Source organism: Juglans microcarpa x Juglans regia, chromosome 1D (genome assembly GCF_004785595.1).
Source record: "Juglans microcarpa x Juglans regia isolate MS1-56 chromosome 1D, Jm3101_v1.0, whole genome shotgun sequence".
Taxonomy (NCBI): domain Eukaryota; kingdom Viridiplantae; phylum Streptophyta; class Magnoliopsida; order Fagales; family Juglandaceae; genus Juglans; species Juglans microcarpa x Juglans regia.
This window is the reverse complement of record NC_054594.1, coordinates 19,102,685-19,123,683: the sequence shown is the minus strand read 5'-3', so window position 1 is coordinate 19,123,683 and position 20,999 is coordinate 19,102,685. Positions and strand designations below refer to the sequence as shown.

General features: G+C 33.5%; 2 protein-coding genes across 2 annotated transcripts; both read left to right on the top strand.

Annotated features, from left to right (window-relative positions):
* Window positions 1–418: 418 nt before the first annotated feature.
* Window positions 419–1,010, top strand: LOC121238620 (dirigent protein 11-like). Its single transcript, XM_041135578.1, has one exon. The coding sequence runs from the start codon at window positions 433–435 to the stop codon at window positions 973–975; it is 543 nt and encodes a 180-aa protein (XP_040991512.1). The 5' UTR covers window positions 419–432; the 3' UTR covers window positions 976–1,010.
* Window positions 1,011–8,841: 7,831 nt separating this feature from the next.
* Window positions 8,842–12,519, top strand: LOC121238611. The gene is made up of 13 exons (XM_041135566.1): window positions 8,842–8,917; window positions 8,997–9,142; window positions 9,265–9,313; window positions 9,412–9,558; window positions 10,111–10,247; window positions 10,344–10,413; window positions 10,617–10,707; window positions 11,050–11,119; window positions 11,237–11,332; window positions 11,681–11,780; window positions 11,876–11,962; window positions 12,060–12,151; window positions 12,256–12,519. Exons 1-13 carry the CDS (start codon window positions 8,869–8,871, stop codon window positions 12,403–12,405), a joined length of 1,284 nt encoding a protein of 427 aa, XP_040991500.1. The 5' UTR covers window positions 8,842–8,868; the 3' UTR covers window positions 12,406–12,519.
* Window positions 12,520–20,999: the final 8,480 nt, after the last annotated feature.

Sequence of the window (20,999 nt, the reverse complement as noted above, 5' to 3'; positions counted from 1 at the left end):
TAGATGAGATTGGTTTTGAAAGTACAGTACCACCAAATTTGGCACGTGTCTTGTGTATACCTGCTTCTTGTCTAGAAAATTGCTGAACTCGGCTTGTTTCCTGTCTCATTGGACTTAAGATGCAAGTTCCAAGGGAACAATACAGAGGGAAATTGGAATCCAATCCTGAAAGTACTAAAATGTTATCATGTCGTGTTCAAGCCAAGATGAATTCCTACCAAATTACCCCTAGAAAATACAAAATAAATATATAGAAAATTGATTAATGAAGCATCAAGATTAAATAACAAAAGATAAAGCTTAGTTTTGCCCCCCACCACTTGTCATTTTCCTCTAAAAATTATTCCAACATGCCGGCAAGGCATCTTTACCTAGAGCGTTTTAGCACCAAACCAAACCTTTCCTCTCCAAACCACGCACAACCCAAAAGCCATGTCCAATCACCTCAGCCTAACTCCCAACTTCTTCTTCATAATCTTCACCTTAACCATCCTCTATGTTAGCTACACCTTCCCAAGACTCCAACCCAAGCAAACCAACCTAGTCTTCTACGTGCACGACTACATTACTGGTCATGACGCCTCAGCAATCACTGTTGCCGGCAAAAGTGGGCCCACCTCCAACATCCTACAGTTTGGCACCCTCGTAGCCGTCGATGATCCTGTGACCGACGGCCCCAGCATCGAGTCAAAGCAGATAGGTAGGGCTCAAGGGTTGTACATAAACTCTCAGTTGGATGGCAAAGGCTTGCACTTGGTTTTCTCTGTGATCTTCACTGATGGAGAATTCAAAGGAAGTACTTTGGAAATTCAAGGAGCAGATATCTTTAGCATGAAGGAGAGAGAGTTCGGAATTGTATCGGGAACGGGTTATTTTCGGTTTGTGAAGGGGTATGGTATCATGGAGACTGAGTTCATGGACATTGCTAATCTTAGAGCTATTCTTAAGCTCAATGTAACACTTAAGCACTACTAAATTATATATATATATATATATATATATGTTATTAATCTGTTATCTTTGGAATCCAGGAAGTTTTTGCTCCTGTTTTGCCTAGTAAACCAAAGTTTTTACTTATTTATTTATTTTGCTGGTTTTTACCCATTAGAAAGGTGGTGGTCATCGTTGATATAAAAACTTACCTGAAATTAAGAGGTCAACTCATACAGAACATCCAACCCAAATTTATGCATGCCATTTCAAGAATATAATTATCATATTTATGAAGTACTCCACAATAGGTAATGATACCCTTACACTGTTGAGCAATAATCTCACATTATCTGTGTACAAGGTCTTGAGAATGGTTATAAAGAATGAACAATCCTCTCTTTTGGAACCGGTTTTATAAGATGAGTTAGACCCATGCATTTCTTCATGGTAACAGAGCATGTCACAAGACGAATGGGGAGCCACACTACTTACAGCCTTACCCCGTGACAAAGACTAGAAAAAAATACAAACTTGCACGTGAGGGAGAGTGTTGAGAAATAATCTCACATTGCCTATGGACAAGGTCTTGGATATGGTTATAAGGAATGAGCAATCCTCTCTTGTGGAACTGGTTTTATGAGATGAGTTAGGCCCATGAATTTCTTCATACACCTCCTTTACTACTGCTTTACAGCTCAGTTTTTTTTGTTCGTTTTGCTATTTGAATTTTTGGATTAAAAATCTCAGAACATAACCTTCTTATATTAATCTAGAAAAAAATAAATTTAATCAACCAACGTAATTGTGTAATTTAATTAAAAATAAATTTAATTTTATAAAAATTGACTCAAAGAGCAAGAATATTAGTTTTTCAATTTAATTAAAAAATGTCAATTTTTTTAAAATTCAATTTGTTTTTAATTAAATTACATGATTGCGTTAGTTGATTGAATTTATTTTTTATAGATTATGCAAGAAAATCATATTCTGAGATTTTTAGTCCAAATTCAAAGAGCAAAAGGAGGAAAAAAATATCTTAATAGTAAATGAGGCGTAAATGTATCATTACCCCCTGGACAATAGTATATAGTCATCACAAATTTAAAGATGTTTGATTTGATTATGAAAATTATTTTTAAAAATTTTGAAAAATCTTTTGAAAATGGGGAAACTAAACATGGCCATTATGTCTTAAAACCTTTGAGAGTGTTGATTTATTTATGTTTTGAAAATTCTATATGCATACAAATGAACCGAAAAAGTCGATATTACATTATATGTCCGTTATTGATATTGTCAATATATATCAGATAATACGACTAAAAAATATAATATAAAATTTCAGTTAATATTAAACTCAGCCATCTGTTTTGTAATTGGAATACACACACACACACATATATATATATATATATATATGTATGGATGTATATGTATCTATCACTTTTAGAGCGGATCTCACGAAACCATCATAAATTTTCTTGTTAATGAGTTATCAAATAATTCTATATTTAGCAAATTGATTATTTTATAAATGTTATAGATATTATAAAAATTTAATTTGAATAACATGACTTTTTTTTTTTAAGAAGGGAACAGTATCCTAATTTTATTAATTGTTCTCACTTATGATAGAGGAAAACGGTAATAACAAGCCAGACACTTGAGATTTACAAGTATACAATAAAATCATCCCAGACATCAAAAACCAAAACCATAAAACAAACTTATACAAACGAAAAACTCAACAAATAATCCAAAAGCAATCTAGACATGCCTATTTTCAATCAAAACCTACAAGCAAAAGCCAATAAAACAAAACAAAAGATCATAGAAAAATTAAGTTCTAAGATTAAGAAGACCAATCTTGTCCAACCGAATAATACATCTCAATTGTCGCTGAAGAGCAGCACCTTCCGCATATCTACATGTCAAGCCAGCTTCCCCTTGCCAAGCCAAAAAATCCGCAACTTGATTAGCTTTCTTATAAATGTGTCTGATAGAAAAAAGGGCTCCTTAACCACCTCTTCCCAAAACATCCAAAGATACCAAACCGTGCAGCTACCAGAAATGATCCAGTCAACTACAATTTTGGAATTATATTCAATTTCCACATTAATGAAACCCAACTCTTTACATAAAATACTCTTTCAAGAAGGGTCCGAAGTTTAGCCTCATTATTCGTACCCTATCCAAAGCAAGTAGAGAAAGCACATTTAACAATACTATAACCATATCGGATAACACCTCCTCCCCCACAAGACCCAGGATTCCCCTTATAACTTCCAACAACATTCAACTTCACACCACTGAAGTTGGGTTTTCTCCACGTAACTAGACATGATGGTCGGCGTCTATTATGCTGCACCATAGGAATATTCAGATATTCAAGTACTTGTGCATCACTAGGCGAAACCGAAACAACTTTGGCATGCTCAACCATCAATATTCTGAGCCTAAGTTTAATAGACAGCCACACCCCTTCAACATATTCATAAATCCCTTCCATGCATGCCTTGCACCGACGTTGCCAAAGCCTCCATGTTATGATCGTAGGCAGTAGGCCAATCAAGATACCCTTTTGGGAAGACTTCTTAGCCATTGAAAACCAATTGGATACACACCCCCCACCAGGTTCTAGCCAGCATAACTGAAAGCTCCATCACCACAATAGCATGATCCCAGACCTGTGATGCAAACTCACCCAAGCATTAAGCATGTGCCAAAGTCTCACACTGACGAGTAGTGCAACAATCACATCTAGAGGCCAATTGAATTCCACACTTTTGCACTCTCGAATCCACAGCTAAGCACTTAAATCTCTCCCTCCACATACATACAAATTTTTTTTTTTTTTGGCAAAAGTTTATGCCATATCGACTCCGTTTCTGGGAACTTTGTATGCTTCAGTCGGATTACATCCCATTGTTGTCGAGAAAACTCCATCCGACGTTAGCTTCCAAATGTGTACGTCCATCCCTTCTGTTCGTGCAAGTAAATTACATAATATCTCCCTCGTAGCCTCCACTCCAACCAAATCCTCTAACTTATTAAAATCCCAACCAATTGCATCCCAACGGTCTTTTATTTGAATGAGAGGATTAGAAATTACTAAAACATGCAAACAAAGTGGCCCCGAAGCAAGCCACCGATCGAACCAAAAAGACACCCTTCCTTATCTAATCCGCCAACTAATATTATCACAAACATCCGGCATTACTCTCATCACCGACTTCCAGAACTTCGAGCAAGCCTGCGTGTTTTTGGCCAGCGATAGGTGACCACATTTCACATACTTCACTTTGAAAAAGCAAGTCCATAGATTATCCGTAGTCAACAAGCGCCACGCAAATTTCATATGTAGAGAACATTGCACATCCCCAAACTCCCTAAGACCCAATCCCCCTTCCAAAATAGGAGAGCACATGTTGGACTAAGGGAACCATTTCTTCTTAGCCTTGCCATCAACCTCACCCCAAAAAAAGGAAGATAAAATGGCGTTGATTCTCCTCAAAGTAACCTGCAGCACATCAAGCACCGCTAACAAATGCGTTGCCATAAACAATAGTACATGCTTTAAAAGAACTAAACGACCTCCTTGAGAAAGCAATTTAAATTTGCACCCCGCCACCTTATTACGAACTTTTTGAACAAGAGTCTAAAGAAATCTGGCGGTAAGACAACCAGATACTAGAGGAACCCCAAGATAGGTCATAGGGAAAGTCCCTTCAACAAATCCCGAACAACTCAACAAAGCATGCCGACGAGACAAATTAAGTTGCTTGGAAAAATAAATAGTAGATTTTTCCTTGCTAATTTGTTGCCCAGACCAATTTCCATAGAGTTCCAAGGTTCTCATCAAATTCTTAAATGATCATATATCTCCATTTGAAAAAATCAACAGGTCATCTGTATAGAGTAAATGTGAAATCAAAGGTGCTCCAATTGGATGGTAAAACTTACCAATACTCCCTTCCATAATAATAAAGAGATAAGGCGAAAGAGGGTCGCCTTGACACAAGCCTCTAATTGGTTGGAAAAAACCTTTATATGTTCCATTAAGCATAATAGAAAACCAAGGGGATTGACTACATTCTGCAATCAGCCTACAAAAACGATCATTAAAACCAAAACCATTAAGAACCTCCAAAAGAAACGGCCAATGGACTCTGTCATAAGCCTTTGCCATGTCAATCTTCATCATGATATTGTCGTCGTTATTTTTCTATGAATAGACTGGACCATCTCCTGACCAAGTGTAATATTTTCAAAAATACTATGCCCTAGGATGAATGCCACCGAACAAAGGCTTATGGGTTGAAACTTGTCAAAGCTTTTTGGGTCTGGCACTTTTGGAATCAATACAATATAAGAAGATGAATAAAATCTCGGCAAAGAAGTCCCATTAAAAAAATCTCTCGCCTCTTCCACCATATCATCTTTCACTATCTCCTAACAAGACATATAAAAAACCGGAACCAAAACCATCGGGACCCGATGAACTCTTTTCGAAATAAAAAACACTGTTGTCTGAACCTCCTCAACCGAAGGGACCTCACAAAGCAAGGAATTGTCCGCTTCGAAAATTATAGAAAGAATTAAATCTTCGAATTTTACCTGCTACACATTCCGTGTCATGGTTAAAAAATTTTGAAAATGAACCATGGCCCCCTGGTGAATCTCCTCTGGTGTAGTAATATAGTCACATCCAAGAGTTGCATACTTAATACGATAGATGATTTCCATCTTTGATTAACAGAGGCATGAAAGAACCTAGAATTTTGATCCCCTTCATTTAGCCATTTCTTCTTAGCTTTTTGAGCCCATCGACTTTCTTCCCTAGCCTCCCAATTAGCTAACTCCATCTTAGTCAACAAAAACTCTGCTTCCACTTCCGGCTCATGTCTCTCCTATAGCTGGAAATCAAGCTCCAACTTTTCCGCTAACGCCTTAAGATTAAGTTCCACATGGCCAAAAATATTCTTATTCCACAGTTTCAATGCACCCTTCAGCTTCTTGAGTTTAGCTGCCAGCCTCAATAGCCCACTATTACGTTCCTGTTGAAACCAAACTTCCTCTACAAATTTCAAAATTGACTCATACAGACTCCACATATTTTGAAAATGAAAAGGAGATGGACTATACGATGTCCTTGGCAAGCTCAAATGCACCACCATAGAACAATAATCAGACGACTTTCTCCTTAGATATTCCATATAAGCCGCCTTGAATAAGTTAGAAAAGGCAATATTCACCATTGCACGATCTAGGCGTGCCCAACTTCTTGACGATCCTGCCTATCCATTACACAAAGACATGCTTCGGCCCTGGGATCACATCTCAACAAGTCCACAATTATCCAAACAAACATTAAAATTTGACATTGCCAACAACGATCGTGGGTTTCCCCCAATGCGCTCGGAGTTCGAACGAATTGCGTTAAAATCCCCTACCACCAACCATGGAAACTCATCAACATGAACATTTTCGATCTCCTCCCACAAGCCTCGGCACTCTAACTGAGTGCATTTTGCATACATGAAGGTCACCAGAATGCGAAAAGAATCCAAATCAGCCAACTCGTAAGCGCTTAATTAGACATATGCACTACTCCAACGTCATAAGCATCCTTAAAAAAAATCCAGACTTTCCCACCCGAGGACTCATTACGGCAATACTTAGAGAAACTCAAATAAGAAGCCAATCGAGGCATTTTCCTAGCATCTTGAAAAGGTTCCAAGATGCCCAAAATACCCACACAGTATTTCCTGAGTAAACTCTTGAGGCGCCTCCTAGAACTTCCCAAACCCCTTAGGTTCCACATTAAAATCGTATCAATCATAAATTAAGTTTAGAGGTGCGGGTTGCAACCTGTTGTGATTGTCGAACACTTTGCAAACATTGATCTTTAGGATTGAATTTAGAACTATGAAGATTTGGATCAGAGTCATAGGCTTTTTCTTTCATCAATGCTCCCACGGTATCATCCTATTCCCCATCTGACGTAGACTCTCTAAAATTTGCAAGTTGTAAACCCCTTTCAGAAATCCCACCACGACTCTCCATTTCCAAAACCTCCGAAACCACATCACATTGACCACTATCAACCACCCCCTCCACAGAAAATCCTAGTGGGAGAAATTTTGATTCGAGCATATTTGGAACAAGAATTCCATCTGTCTGTTTTAGAGCACCACATTGACCAACTCTCAGATTAACTTCACATTCGATCTCCTCGCAAACCTCCTCATCCTCCAGATCATTTACAGTCAATATTGTTTTATTAAGCAAGGCCTCTGCATTCTTACACCCCTCCTCCACAACATCAACAGATGATGAAGTACCACCCTGCTCCTGCACAGTAATCATCTCAACCTTGTCATTTGCAGACACCGCACATTCCCCTTCCTTCAATGTGTCTTCCGCATTCTTATTTTTCTCCTGCCATACTTGCTTTGACAAAGGTTTCGAAATCTGCTCCCCCTCTAATTTCCTCACACTAGTCCTGCAAACCACCGAAGTATGACTCTGTCGATGACACTTAGAACAAAAGAAACTATGTTTCTCATACTTAACCTTTTGCCAAATCTTCTATAATAGGAAACCCCTGCACCGGTTCCTCTGATAAATCCACCTCTACACACATTCGTCCCCCAGATGCCTTGGTTTTATGAAGAGTGGCATTATCAGTCCCCAAATAACGACCAAATCGAGAAGCCAATATTTGTAAACAATTCGTACGATACAGATAAAGTGGCAGCCCTGGAAGAAAAATCCACTAAGGACCAAAAGGAGATTCCTTCGACAAATCAAAATCCTTTTGTCCATCTGAATAACCAAAAGGTAGTTCCGCACATTGTACGTCGTTCACGAGCCCAAGCATGCAAGAAATCACGTTCACATCATCTTAACAAGGATATGCAACTCATCCATAAAGCTAACAATAGGAACCTCATTCAATCGCCATGATTTCGCAAGATTGGAACGTATAACATCAATGGACAGTTGCGAACATGAGAATTTCAAAACCAATGCATATTTGAAATCATCTACAGCCTTTGACATTTCATCCTCAGAGAAAACAAACCCCTATTCACATCAATCTCCACTGGATATCTCCTCGGAAGTCTAAAAGAAGACTGCCCTGTTGAATTAGATATGACTTGTGCAAACACTTGCACGCCCTGAACCGCCTCTACAGCCCCCGCCAAGGGAAGGGGAGGGGAGGCCTCCATGACCTCGCTCTAGCAAACTTACCAAAGTTAACCAAAATTGGCAATTTCGTAAATCACAAACTCACCAAAAAGGGCTTCAAAACATAATTTGAAAAAACGCCAAAACCAGAGTTATAAGGTACTAAATATAACAAGGACTTGAACTTTGTAACCCATAATTAAGTAGTCTTGAAGCACGGTCACACGCCATTTTAAGAGAAATGATATTTGTTGTCGTGGAATGCGCAAGCGCTACACAATTTTTTCGAAAAAAGTGAATAAATACGGAATAAAAAAAATTATTCTTTAATAATGGACCATATTTTTTTCCAAATCGATTGTACAGCATTTGTGTACTTTACGACTATATGTAACATTACTCTTATTTTAATCTTATTATAGAATATTATGTTATTGAAAATTATTTTTTATCTAAATAATATTTATATTATAATATTTTAAAATATACGAAAATATTACATCTTTCATATTTTAAGAATTAGTAAACTCTTTAAAATATCAAAATTCCAGCAGAGAAATTCTTTTATAAGACTGAGTTTGCAGCCCAATGTAGAGAGAAGCCCACAATCAATGGCAGAGCAACAAGCAAAGCCCAATTGACTGACCGCCGAATTCGCTAAAAATAAAACCGTTAATCGGATAAAAATATCACACTCTTGCCTACTCTTGCCTCTCGAGAGTTTTTACAGAGAACTTTAGGATGGCTTTCAGCTTTTCCTGCAGTTTTACAAGCTTCCCTCGACATCAGGGTCTGTTCTCCTTCTCCTTCTCCTTCTTCGTGTTCATTGTTTCATTCATTCTGTGTCTAACATCTCTTTGTTTTGATAGTGAGAGCGAATCCTAGGAGCAACAAATGCCTTGATAATGTTAGAAACCTTGTCAAAACGGTTGCGATTCCTTCTGTTACGTCCTCTCCGCTTGAATCTCTCCGAAAGGGAAACTGGGTCAAGCTCATATGTGGTGCAAGTTTCGAGGTACTTATCTACACAACCCCCAAACCCCGTGTGTGTGTGAGCGCGCGCTTCAAATTTGTGATTTTTTTGCACTTGTAGGCAAATAAAAACAATGAATGTAACCAAGTTTCCCCTCTCTATAGGATGTTGTTGATATCAGGAATCTATCCCTGGTTTACACTCTTGCTGGAGGTGAAAGCTCTGCAAAACTAGAATCTTGCTTTGAGCATGCCCTCCAACTATTTGTCTGCTTGCGCTTGCGTATCAAACAGTAAATTTGAATTTTGCAGTTGACTGCATTGACTGTGCTGCTGATGGGGCGGTGGTGAGTGCGGTGAATGATGGAATTGAGGCGGCTAAAGAGATCGCGGGCCTTAGAAGGCCTTGGGTAATGGTCAGTATCAATGACGACGAAGATCTTCACTTCCGAAAGGCTGGTATACATTCCTCTTTGCTTTGGTTTGATTAGCACTTAGTTTTATCAGCATTCCCCAATATAGTAGCCCATACGATATAATTTGATTAGTATATAGAGTGCTATCTGCCGTTAATTGTTATTGGTTAAGATTTGCATTTGTTTTTACAAGGTATTCTCAATCATCGTCATCATCAATTTAAACAATCAGAAGTGGCTTGATACGTTTTTATGACTATTGGATTAGCAGATTTGTTGAGAATGAGTTAATTCTAGTCAGCAGAATCATAATGAAGAAAATTCTCTTGATTTTGTTTTCCTTGACGAGCAAAACATTGGGGCTAATGAACCTTTGGATATGTACAGATAAGAGGGACCTCATATAGTTTAGTTTGTGAATACAGTTTGGATGAAGGCAACCCTAATCCATGAGGTTCAGCCCAGGTGTTAAGGGGGTGGGATAAATTAGGGTGGCTCTTGGTCGGTGGGTTTAAATCTTACCAATATGTAGAAAGGCCGATTCTATGATTTCTTTTGCAACTTTGTTGAAGCTGACCCCTGGCCATCCTAACAGAGTTTGATCCAGAGGACTGTCCGCTTGACTGTTCTAGGCCTTGTGAGGTCGTTTGTCCAGCTAGTGCAATAGCACTCAAAAAAGGAAACTCATCAGCAGAAGTTTCCCTTGGTACCAGTACATCTGGAGTTTTAAAGGTATGCTTACTCAATTTCTTTCATTAGTTTGTAACCACACATCCTATTGTTCATCATGGATCCTATTTGGCATTTCTAATCAACAAAAATGTTCAGGGTGGAGTTATAACTGAACGCTGTTATGGCTGCGGCCGTTGCTTTCCAGTTTGCCCCTATGATAAAATAAGTGGGTGTTATATTACCTTGTTATAGTTCTTCTTTTCCTCTATGATATATTTTCTTTTTCAATCTTATTCTTTTTGAAGCCTCGGTGAAGCCCCAAGCCTAATTCCATTTCAAATCTTAAATGCATATATGCTCCATCTTCTATGGTATTTAAATTCAGATCTCCATATCTCTTTTCACATTCAGTCTAATACATGTGTGTAGGGGCGGTCGCATATAAAAGAGATACTACTGCAACTGCGGAGCTTATTACAAGAAATGATGTCGATGCTTTGGAGATACATACAAGTGGAAGGTACTGTTTCATGATTATACTAAAGAAATTATAGTACAAAAAATAAATAAAATCTGATTTTGTGAGTCAAGAATGGGTATGGACTGTACCCTTTTTGTTTCTTAATACTTTTGGCCCCAATCTGTATCCTCTTTACTCGCTCAGCAAAATAATGGAATATTACCCTCTCAACTGTAGCCACTACAGAAGCTAATGGGAAATAAATATTCTGCCTTGTGCAGCACAAGAACTTTTTACCCCTCGATGTCTTGTGCAGTATCCAAATGTGGCTATTTGTAATTGAATTTTATTCAAAATCCAGGCATTGACACCATCCTTGAACTAACTCCTGTTTCCCCGCAGGCAGACTTCTCTCTTTAAGGAACTTTGGGATGGCTTGGGAGATTCAATTTCATATCTGAGACTAGTAGCAGTAAGCAAGGGACCTGTCCTCCGTTGTGTTCAGTTATATAAATGTTAGATACTGAGCTCTAAAGCAGTTTTGGGTTGAGTATCGTGAGGATTGTGATACAATACTTTCTGGTTCCAGGTTAGCTTACCTAATACTGGGGATTCGACTATATCATCAATGAACACAATGTACTCTATTATGCAACCGAAGCTTCGTTGCTTCAATTTATGGCAGGTGCACTCTCTTGTTACCCAAAACCCATTTGAACTGCTTGAATAAATTTTGACTGATATTTAAAAAAATAAAAAAAATAAAAATCCAAAATTTAGCAGTGCAGCTAGGTTTTTAGAACTTCCTATTTTGGTACTCATGGGAATAAGGAAGGACGTTTTCTTCCTTGCCTGAATAAATGTTTTTTTCTTCCTCAAAAAAATCTATTCACTGTACTTATGTTTCTTTCCTCTGCTGTTTGAACCTCCTATTAATTGGAGTTTTACTTAAAATGGAAAAAAAAAAAACCCCATTTATAGTTTCTCTTTTAATCAGTCCATCTAAATATCTAATATAGTTCGTGAACTGAAGCTGGATGGTCGCCCCATGAGTGGCGATATTGGACGAGGTGCAACAAGGGAATCAATTGCTTTTGCAGTCCAACTGGCTGCTGTGAAAGATAAGCCTCCTGGTTTGTAAAAGAAATATCTCTGTTGCTAGAGAATGTGTAAAGTTTGTATTTTACCATCAGTATGACGATACCTCTTTACTCTTTTCAAATGCTAGGTTTTCTTCAATTGGCGGGTGGCACCAATATTCACACAGTTGATGGGTTGAAGAAAATGGGACTTTTTCGAACGACATCCATTACTAGTAATCTTATCATTCTATGTCATATATACTTTTGTCTGGTTGGAGATATGTTACTTGTTTCTCTTTCTTTATTTTAACGATTTCATTCTAATCCTAGATAATTCAAATGATGAAAGAATGATGGCCACTTCGCCTAGCTCACTGCATGCCTTAGTCGGTGGCATAGCTTATGGTGGATATGCAAGGAAGGTTGGTCAATATATACACAGAAATGTATCATCTCTTTATTTCAATCCATTTTCTAAGTTTTCTCATAAGCTTCTGCTCAATCATTGTTTCATATCATCATTCAGATCGTTGGGAGGGTCTTGAGATCCTTGCAATCACAGCATGGTGTTGCTCGTATTGAGGATTATCCGGATCAACTCTTGGAGGCACTTAGAGAAGCCCTTGCTTTAGTTGGAACTGCCAAATGTTACGATCCACTTCTAATGATGTCGTAGGACTACTAATTTTTCATGTTATTCTTAACCACAGATGCCCTGGTCCTTCTCAGTTGCCGTGTTTGGTTGTCTGCAAACTCATGAGGCTGAGAAAGGTACCATTTTGAATTGTTTCAAACACAGTTCTAATACAGTAGCCCACTGGGGGGCCCTGGGGCAAGGGATTTATGATCTGAGTTCAAGAATATACAGAATAAAAGGCCAAAATTTTCAACCTTGAGTGTTATTTTACCCAGATGTGAAGTATGAAAAGGGACTCTTATAATATGACATGGTGGGACTGATGGATACACGCCAAAAAATTTTGAATTAGGGGATGAAAAAGGTCTACTATGGCAAGCAGTAGACCAAACTTGTCCCAGAATATCTAATGCAATAGTATATTGTCTTTAGTCTACTTGATGCCATTCAAATTATAGGCGCAGTCTTGAGTTGAAAATGAGAATCTCACTCCCATCAGCAACTTGGGTGGACAATCCTGTTAAGCGTACTGAATAAACCGGGTGAAAAGGTTGACATCAGTGATGGATTGAAGCAGGGCAGCCATATACCTGCGTCAGCATTCACAACGGGTCAAATAATGATATAATTTTGATTAAGTCAGAAACTCGAGCTGTATGAGGTAGAGGCTGCTTTCAGATGTTGAGATGATTTCACATGATCTGAATTCATCTATGAACAATAATAATTTAGGCTGCTTCCGGATGTTGAGATGGTTTTAGATGATCTGAATTGATCTGTGAACAGTAATAATTTGTGGGTCCTATTGAGATATGTTTGAATGTAAATAGGTTGAAATATATGTTTGAATATATGAAATAGATTAAGATGAGTTTAAATTTTTAGTTTAAAAAGTAGTGGGTCCCATTACACTGAAAGGCTGCGTTTGGATGTTGAACTGAACTTAGCTGAGTTGAGTTCTTTATGAATAATAGTGAGTTGAGTAGTGGAGGGAGTTATGCGGGGTTCATCTAAACTAAGTTTAAAGTGTGTTTGGATGTTAAGATGAGTTTAGTACTTTTTATGAAAAATTGAAAAAGGTTATGGATCTCATGTATAAAGATGTCTTAAGTTGAAAAAGATTATAGATTTCACGTGTAAAAAAGTTTTGAGTTAGGATGAATTTAGTAATTTAAGAGTTAAGTATTTGAATGTTAGATTGAATTTAACTGAATTTGATAATCAAATGCAACCAAAAAGGATTTTGGAGTACCTTGTGAAATTGACATTTTCTCTCTGCATATTTCTGACAAGCTTTCTTTCCCCCTATACATAAGAAGTTTTCGCTTTTCCTAAAACAAAGTGCCAATCGTAAGAGAATGCTTGATCAGTTCATTAACATGAACAAATACACGTCGTGCAAGCAACCCTGTTGTCTTACCCCCCGCCCCCAAAAACCAACATATATGGTTAAAACTGACGTGTCCATCCTACATAAGATTGCACATGAATCTCGGTTCATACCCTTACGTGATCTATTTCACATAATCCATCCGAGATATGGTTAAACATGGTTGTAGAATGTCATGTCCTAGCTGTTGGTTCTTGGAAATGATGAAAACATAATTTCTTTTGGTGTGAACAATTCAGCCGCACGTATTGAGTATAGCGTGTAGTTATATGATATAGAGAAGTGTTTTTTTGCATCTTAAATTTTATCATCTTCAATCACATCTTCTGATCCGATGCATTTATATTTACAGTTACTTTATATCTACCATTCAAATAGACAATTATTTAAAATATGTCGCATCAGTAGCCATTAAAAATGATAACATCTTTCTATGAAAAACAAGATTTCTAGGTATATTCACAACCCCACTTAATTAATTAATGCAATTCCAATCGAGATGAGTTGTGAGCATGAGCTTCCTTGACCTGTTGATGTGGACTGTCACCAGCCAACTTACAATCTGTTAACCCATCTGTTAATTAAACTCCAGATTTTGATTTGACATTTCGCCTTAAACACTCCCCATTTAAGCTTTGTTTATTTAATTAGGTCATTTTCCAACCCATTTTCACAAGCACCAACAAGCCAGTCCATGACAAAGCTTGCTTTCGTACCCTGAAAAATTGCAATAACGAAGATGGATTTTACCACGTCTTTCTTCTCTTTTTCTTCGTCAAGATGGATTACCATATGGAGATGACCCTTTTGCTGCTCCAATTTGATCAAATTACTATTTGTTTTAAGTGTCGTTTGGATAGTGAGGTGAGATGAAATAAATTGAAATAAAAGTTGAATAAAATATTATTAAAATATTATTTTTTAATATTATTATTATTTTAAAATTTAAAAAAATTGAATTGTTTATTATATTTTATTTGAAAATTTGAAAAAATTATAATGATGAGATGAGATGAGATGAGTTGAGATTACTTCTTAGTTTTTCTTTTCTTTTCTTTTTATTATTTTATATCAATTTGATAGTGGTTTGGATTTAAATATGAGTTGAGATGGTTTGTAAATAATAGAATAAAAGTTGAATTATTTATTATATTTTGTGTGAGAATTTAAAAAAATTGTTTTGGGATTTGAAAAAGTTAAATTATTTATTATATTTTGTGTGAGAATTTGAAAAATCTGTAATGACGAGATTAGATGAATTAAAATAAGTTTTAAATGTAAACGAGATCATTGACATTGGGTTTTGTATTTTCAGAAAATATAATAAAATGAAAATTCTTTACACGTGGCCAGTCCTAGGCCCAAAAAATATGTAGTCAATTCTGAGGGGCTCCAAGATTCTATTGTATATGAGAAGTAGTAGACTTTAAGGTTGTAGGTGTGATGAAATGTTTGAATACTTTGTGGTGAGTGAGTTTGCGTATAGAAGTGGGTACAATGATTTCACTTTCTCGAGAAAACTTCAAAGCTTCGACCGACCCAACAACAGGGAGATTGATTTCCTTAATTAATTCTCAATGTTAGCCCGTTTACATCCTAAATAAAAATATTAACAATTGGTTCAACTTCTCAAGATTTGATAGTTTTATTGCTAATTACTAATTTGGGGGTGAGGACAAGTTAATTAATTAATTAATTAATAAATAAATAAATAATGATACTTTGTGGGTACAAAACATTATTTTTTGTAAAATTTATTATATGTGCATTAAAAACAGGACTTACTTATACGTGGTTTAAGTTTTAAAACATTCTAACACAAACCTTTTGAGTTATTTTATTTTTAAATTGGAATACATTATTTAATTTGTTTTTTACATTAAATTATGACACTTAAATCTTGTGATATAAAGATATTAAAATATGAAATACTCAAACCTCTTTCCAAATCTGAAATTTGACATTTTTTATGAAAAAATTTAAGAAAAATTTTATTTATCATCTTCATCCCGTACATCATACTTATTTTTTAATTTTTAATTTTTTTTTCTTATTAAATATGTAAAGTATGAATGATAAGTAAAAGAAAAACTTAATTAATTTAAGAAAAATAAAACCAAAGCTCAAAAATTAAATAATGGGAAAAGTCAAACGTGTATGGTGTATGAGAATCATAAATAACAAAGTTCAAAACTTAATAATGGCCAAACGTGTTTGGTACGTACGATGCCCCTATAACTTATAGGCTATAAGGTGAGTTAGCCCGGAATCAGACCAATATGCCCTTCGACTTAAGGCAATGACAACATGGAAAATGCGAACAATAAACGGTGAATTAGGTTGTGTTTGAATATTGAAGTGAGTTAAATTAAGTTGAGTTGAGATGAGATGATATTGTTAGAATATTATTTTTTAATATTATTATTATTTTAAAATTTAAAAAAGTTAAATTATTTATTATATTTTATATTAGAATTTAAAAAAATTATAATAATAAGTTGAATTGAAATGAGTTGAGTTAAAGATCCAAACGAAATCTCGTACCTTGACGGCTTGACTTATTTGCCTTTCTTTTTGTTTTTTTGACTTTTCTTTTAAATTTTTCTAATTAGTATTTCAAGAAAGTTATTCATTAATTATTATTTATTCAGACACTTCATATTTATAATTTTTTTTATAAGGTATAAGATAGTGAATAGTAATTGATAAAAAAATATTTTTTAATTATTACACAACACGTGCTTGTACTTTCAATTAAGATGATTTAAAATAATTACCAACTATTTTTAATAATATTATGTTTGGAAGTATTACAAATTTTGGGGATATTGACCTTTTTTTTTTTAATCTATACCACGACCATTTCTGAAGTCTCGTGCGATTTTTTTGTTTTTTTTGATTATTTTATTTTTCTTTTCTAATGTTTTATGATTGTTTATTGGGAATCCACCCCTTCCACTTTTGTTTATTTTTGCTACAGTAATAATATGATCTTGCTAAATTAATTAATTAATAAATAAACAAATCGATCCCATCCATTCAATTTTTTAATGTTTTTTTAAAGGAGGTCGTGTACAACTATGTGAAGCAATTCTACCAACTTAGATCTTGTTTAGTTTTGCAGTAGGAGATGAAATATTTTATTATAAATTAAATAAAATATTATTTTTACTTTAACATTTAAAAAAATTAAATTATTTATTATATTTTATGTATGAATTTAAAAAAATTATAATAATTATATGAGACGAGATGATATATTTAATTTTGTATAATCAAACCAGACCAATGCAAAGTAAATAAGTTAAAAAAAAAATTCAAAGACGTTATGTACACTTGGACGTGATGAAAACGGGGAATTTTGGGTAGAGAAATACTTTGGGTCTCGAATGATTTTTTTTTATTTATTTAGTGTCTAAGAAAGTATTTTTTTAATAATATTGTAAATTTTTTATTTTTTAAAAATGTTTATGATGATTAAAAAATACATAAAAAATTAAAAAAAAATAAAAAAATGAAATATACTATTTGAGACACTTCTTCAAGCCACTTTTTCGGTAACTATAGTGCCACTCTTTTGGGCATTGTTTTACGGATGTTGCTATGTCCACATAGAATTTCTTTATAGATCACTTCAAAATTTTTTTTTTATTTTTACTTTCACCATTTTTCTAAACTATTTAGATATTTTTTAAATATAAAAAAATACATATTCATTTAAAAACACTTATTTAATCATTAAAAAAAATTAAAAAAAAAATTCGGTGGCCACCCTCCGTGAGTCGTGACCACTTTCAAAAGCATTTCCCTTGTTTTACACGTTTTGTCTGTTTTTCCAGGGCGGTTTAGAGATTGCCCGAGTCTTTGAGAAATCTTTTGCCACCTTTTGAATTTTACTTGAAAAAAAAAAAAAAAAATCCTTAGATATTACAAGGTTATATAAACTCTCAATTTTTATTTTATTTTTGCTCTTGTGACCCATTTGGAAATTTAGAATATTTTAGTATATCTGTGAATAATTTTAAAATAATTTTAATTAAGATATTTTATCGGATTTAAAAAACTAAGAGAGAAAAAATTAAATAAAAATATTATAAAATTAAAAAATTATTTGAATATAACTTTTTAATATTATTTTTGTTTTGAAATTTGAAAAAAGTAGTATTATTTTTTGTGTTTTGTTTAAGAATTTGAAAAAATTATAATTAGTAGATGAAAATGTTAAAAATTTAATATTAAAAAATGTTTTGTATTTAGGTGATGTCTAAGAAAGAAATATTTGAAAACAATTATATTGCCAAAGAGACACTTAAGGCTACGTTTGGGTAGTGAGAATACTTGAGAAGTGTTGAGAATGTTTGTGAATAGTAGTGAAAAAGTAATGAAAAAGTAATAATAAAATATTAAAAAGTAAGTGAAAAGTAATGAATAGTAGAAAAATAGGTAAAAAATAATAATAAAGTAAAAAATAGTAGTGAGGTACTTGCCAAACACACCCTTAAAAGTAGGTGATGTCTAAGGCTTCCTTTAGAAGCCAAACTCATCTCAACTCATTATTACAACCTTTTTAAATTTCAACACAAAATATAATAAATAATTTAACTTTTTCAAATCTCAAAATAATAATAATATTAAAAAATAATATTTTAACAATATTTTATCATCTCAACTCAACTCAACTCAATTCAATTCAATATCTAAATACAATCTTAATATCTTCAGTTTCTGTTTATTCATTGGCTTAATAAAATAAATATAGTTTTGGTGTTTTGTTGACTGCTAGCTGTAGCAGTTGAGTCAGAAGTAATATAGTCTATTGCAGCACATCATTTTCTTCTATTTCTTTCGTGGAGGGATGTGTATGAACAGGCCACTTACCTTGACTTGGCACTACTAACAAACAATATCAATGAATATATATGCACTTTGCTCTCATTAATTTACATATTTTTACAATAACAAAGACTTGTTCAATTTCACCACGTCATAATGCATTAAGCATGTATGATTTGTGATATCTCACACTAATTGATAAAGATAAGTAGTATATAAAATCTCATATTACTTAAGAAGAAAAAATTCTTGTTCCATATTATAGCTCCAACGAGATTCCACTTATAACATTCACTAGGCTTTGGACTGGCACAATGAAAACGTCGAGTTTCAATAGAGTTCTAATTATATCATTGATTAATTTTTTTAAATACAAGCTCATATATGACTGTGACCTCCATTGAAATGTTATCTGATTACATTCAAAATTCTTGACAATTTAGTAAATTATTCGGAAATTATTTTTTCTTTTAAATAATCGATGAAGTGAAATTCTTGTAATTTGAGTTGTTATTATTCTTAATTGCATTTTGTACCTTAAAGCAAAGTGTAAAATTGTACAAAAAGAACAACATAGACTTCGCAGAAGAGTTGCCCTAATATTTAATAATCCATAGCATAGCAGCTAGCGCTGATCTTAAAAGCTATTCACATTCCATGGACCATATAAGGAAGTTGTTACTCAATATTACATCCGTTGTATGAAAGATACATTTATAAAGTTTAGGTTTTATTTTCACTAACCGTACCAATTTGAGGCGCAACTGACTTTATATTTTAGGTCTGGTTTGGATAGTGAAATCATTTTAACTCATCTTTATAACTTTTTAAAACTTTTAAACAAAATATAATAATTAATTCAGTTTTTTTAAATCTCCGAACAAAAATAATTTTAAAAAATAATATTTTAATAATATTTTATTTAACTTTTAACATTCATCTTATTTCATTCTATCTCACAATCTAAACGAAATCTAATCTACGTGCGGTATTTTTCAATCAACAGAATAAGAATAAATGAAAGAAAACGAAACATTTATAAATAGATAACAAGTAGAAGTGTGATGCTCGGTTTTGATTGAGAGTCTCAACCCATCTCATCTCATATCATTTTATCTCATCATTATAATTTTCACACAAAATATAATAAATAATTTAACTTTTTCAAATTCTAAAGCAATAATAATATTAAAAAATAATATTTTAATAATATTTTATTCAATTTTTAATTTTTATCTAAACTCATTTCATCTCAACTCACTATCCAAACTTAATCTTAAACGTTTAAAATTCTGTAGTGAATGTACGGTGTACCAAATTAGGAACATTTTAATGAAAGAGTAGACGACGTGGTTTATTAATAAGAACAAAATTTCTACTTCGGAGTTTTTCTATGTTATTGATTTTTTATTTTTTGGATTTTCTAAAGAATAACTATATTTTCAGATTTTTACATCACATATAATTTACGTGACATAATTTAATTTAAAAGATAATTTTTAATATTTAGATCTTATAAATCAAATTATATATACATTATAAAGATTTTAGAATAACATTACTTTTTTCTAAAAAGTTTTTATGAAAAGAATTAGAGATATAAAGATTATCATCAAAGATTTCTAAAATATTAAAAATAATACCATGAAGTTACATATGTATGGGAGGAGTCCATTTTTTAGTTGACCAAAATTGTAAAGTGGGTGTGGGGGTTATTTATTTATTTATTTATTTTGAATTTATAAATTTCTTTAAAATCTTTGTGTCTTGTTCAAGTCAGCCTCAGAGGCTGAGTCTCTGGATCCACCTACCACCAAACTGAACTGACCAACCAACCCATTTCTTCTCTGTTTCTCACTACAAGATCTTAACAAAAAAAACAAAAACGAATTTGTAGATTTTATGTATAATATTCAAATTATTATTAATAATATTATAATTTTGAAAAAAAAGTGTTTTCACTGTTTTGTGTATAATAATAATATTATTATTAAGAATAATGCTAGGCTCCCGTTGAGTTTTAGCATGTGTTTTTTTATGTGTTTTTTTTATATATATATTTTAATAATTTTAAATATTTAAAAAAAATCATAATATTATTAAAAAATATTTCCTTAATTAAAGAAGTATTTTACTTTCTTGATTAAAGAATTATTTTTTAATTTTTTTTACTTTCTGATTAATGAAATATTTTTTAATGATGTTTTAAATTTATGTAAAAAATAATTTTAAAAAAATATATAAAAAACCACGTACTAGAGCCAACAAAAGTCCCAAGCGGTGCATTGTCCTATTATTAATAATAATATTAGAATTTTGAATAAAGTGTTTTGCGTTAGAAGTAAATATCAATCATAGCCATGAGCTAACTACCAAGTGCCACGTGCGCAGCTCACCCCCTTCCCCTGTG

What these genes read in the sequence shown, in the direction of transcription:
- LOC121238620 (XM_041135578.1), top strand. Translation starts at nt 433, where the DNA reads ATGTCCAATCACCTCAGCCTAACTCCCAACTTCTTCTTCATAATCTTC.
- LOC121238611 (XM_041135566.1), top strand. Translation starts at nt 8,869, where the DNA reads ATGGCTTTCAGCTTTTCCTGCAGTTTTACAAGCTTCCCTCGACATCAG. An exon ending in TATGTGGTGCAAGTTTCGAG is followed by an intron (nt 9,143 to 9,264) that starts GTACTTATCTAC and finishes CCCTCTCTATAG; the next exon opens with GATGTTGTTGATATCAGGAA. An exon ending in ATGGTGGATATGCAAGGAAG is followed by an intron (nt 12,152 to 12,255) that starts GTTGGTCAATAT and finishes ATCATCATTCAG; the next exon opens with ATCGTTGGGAGGGTCTTGAG.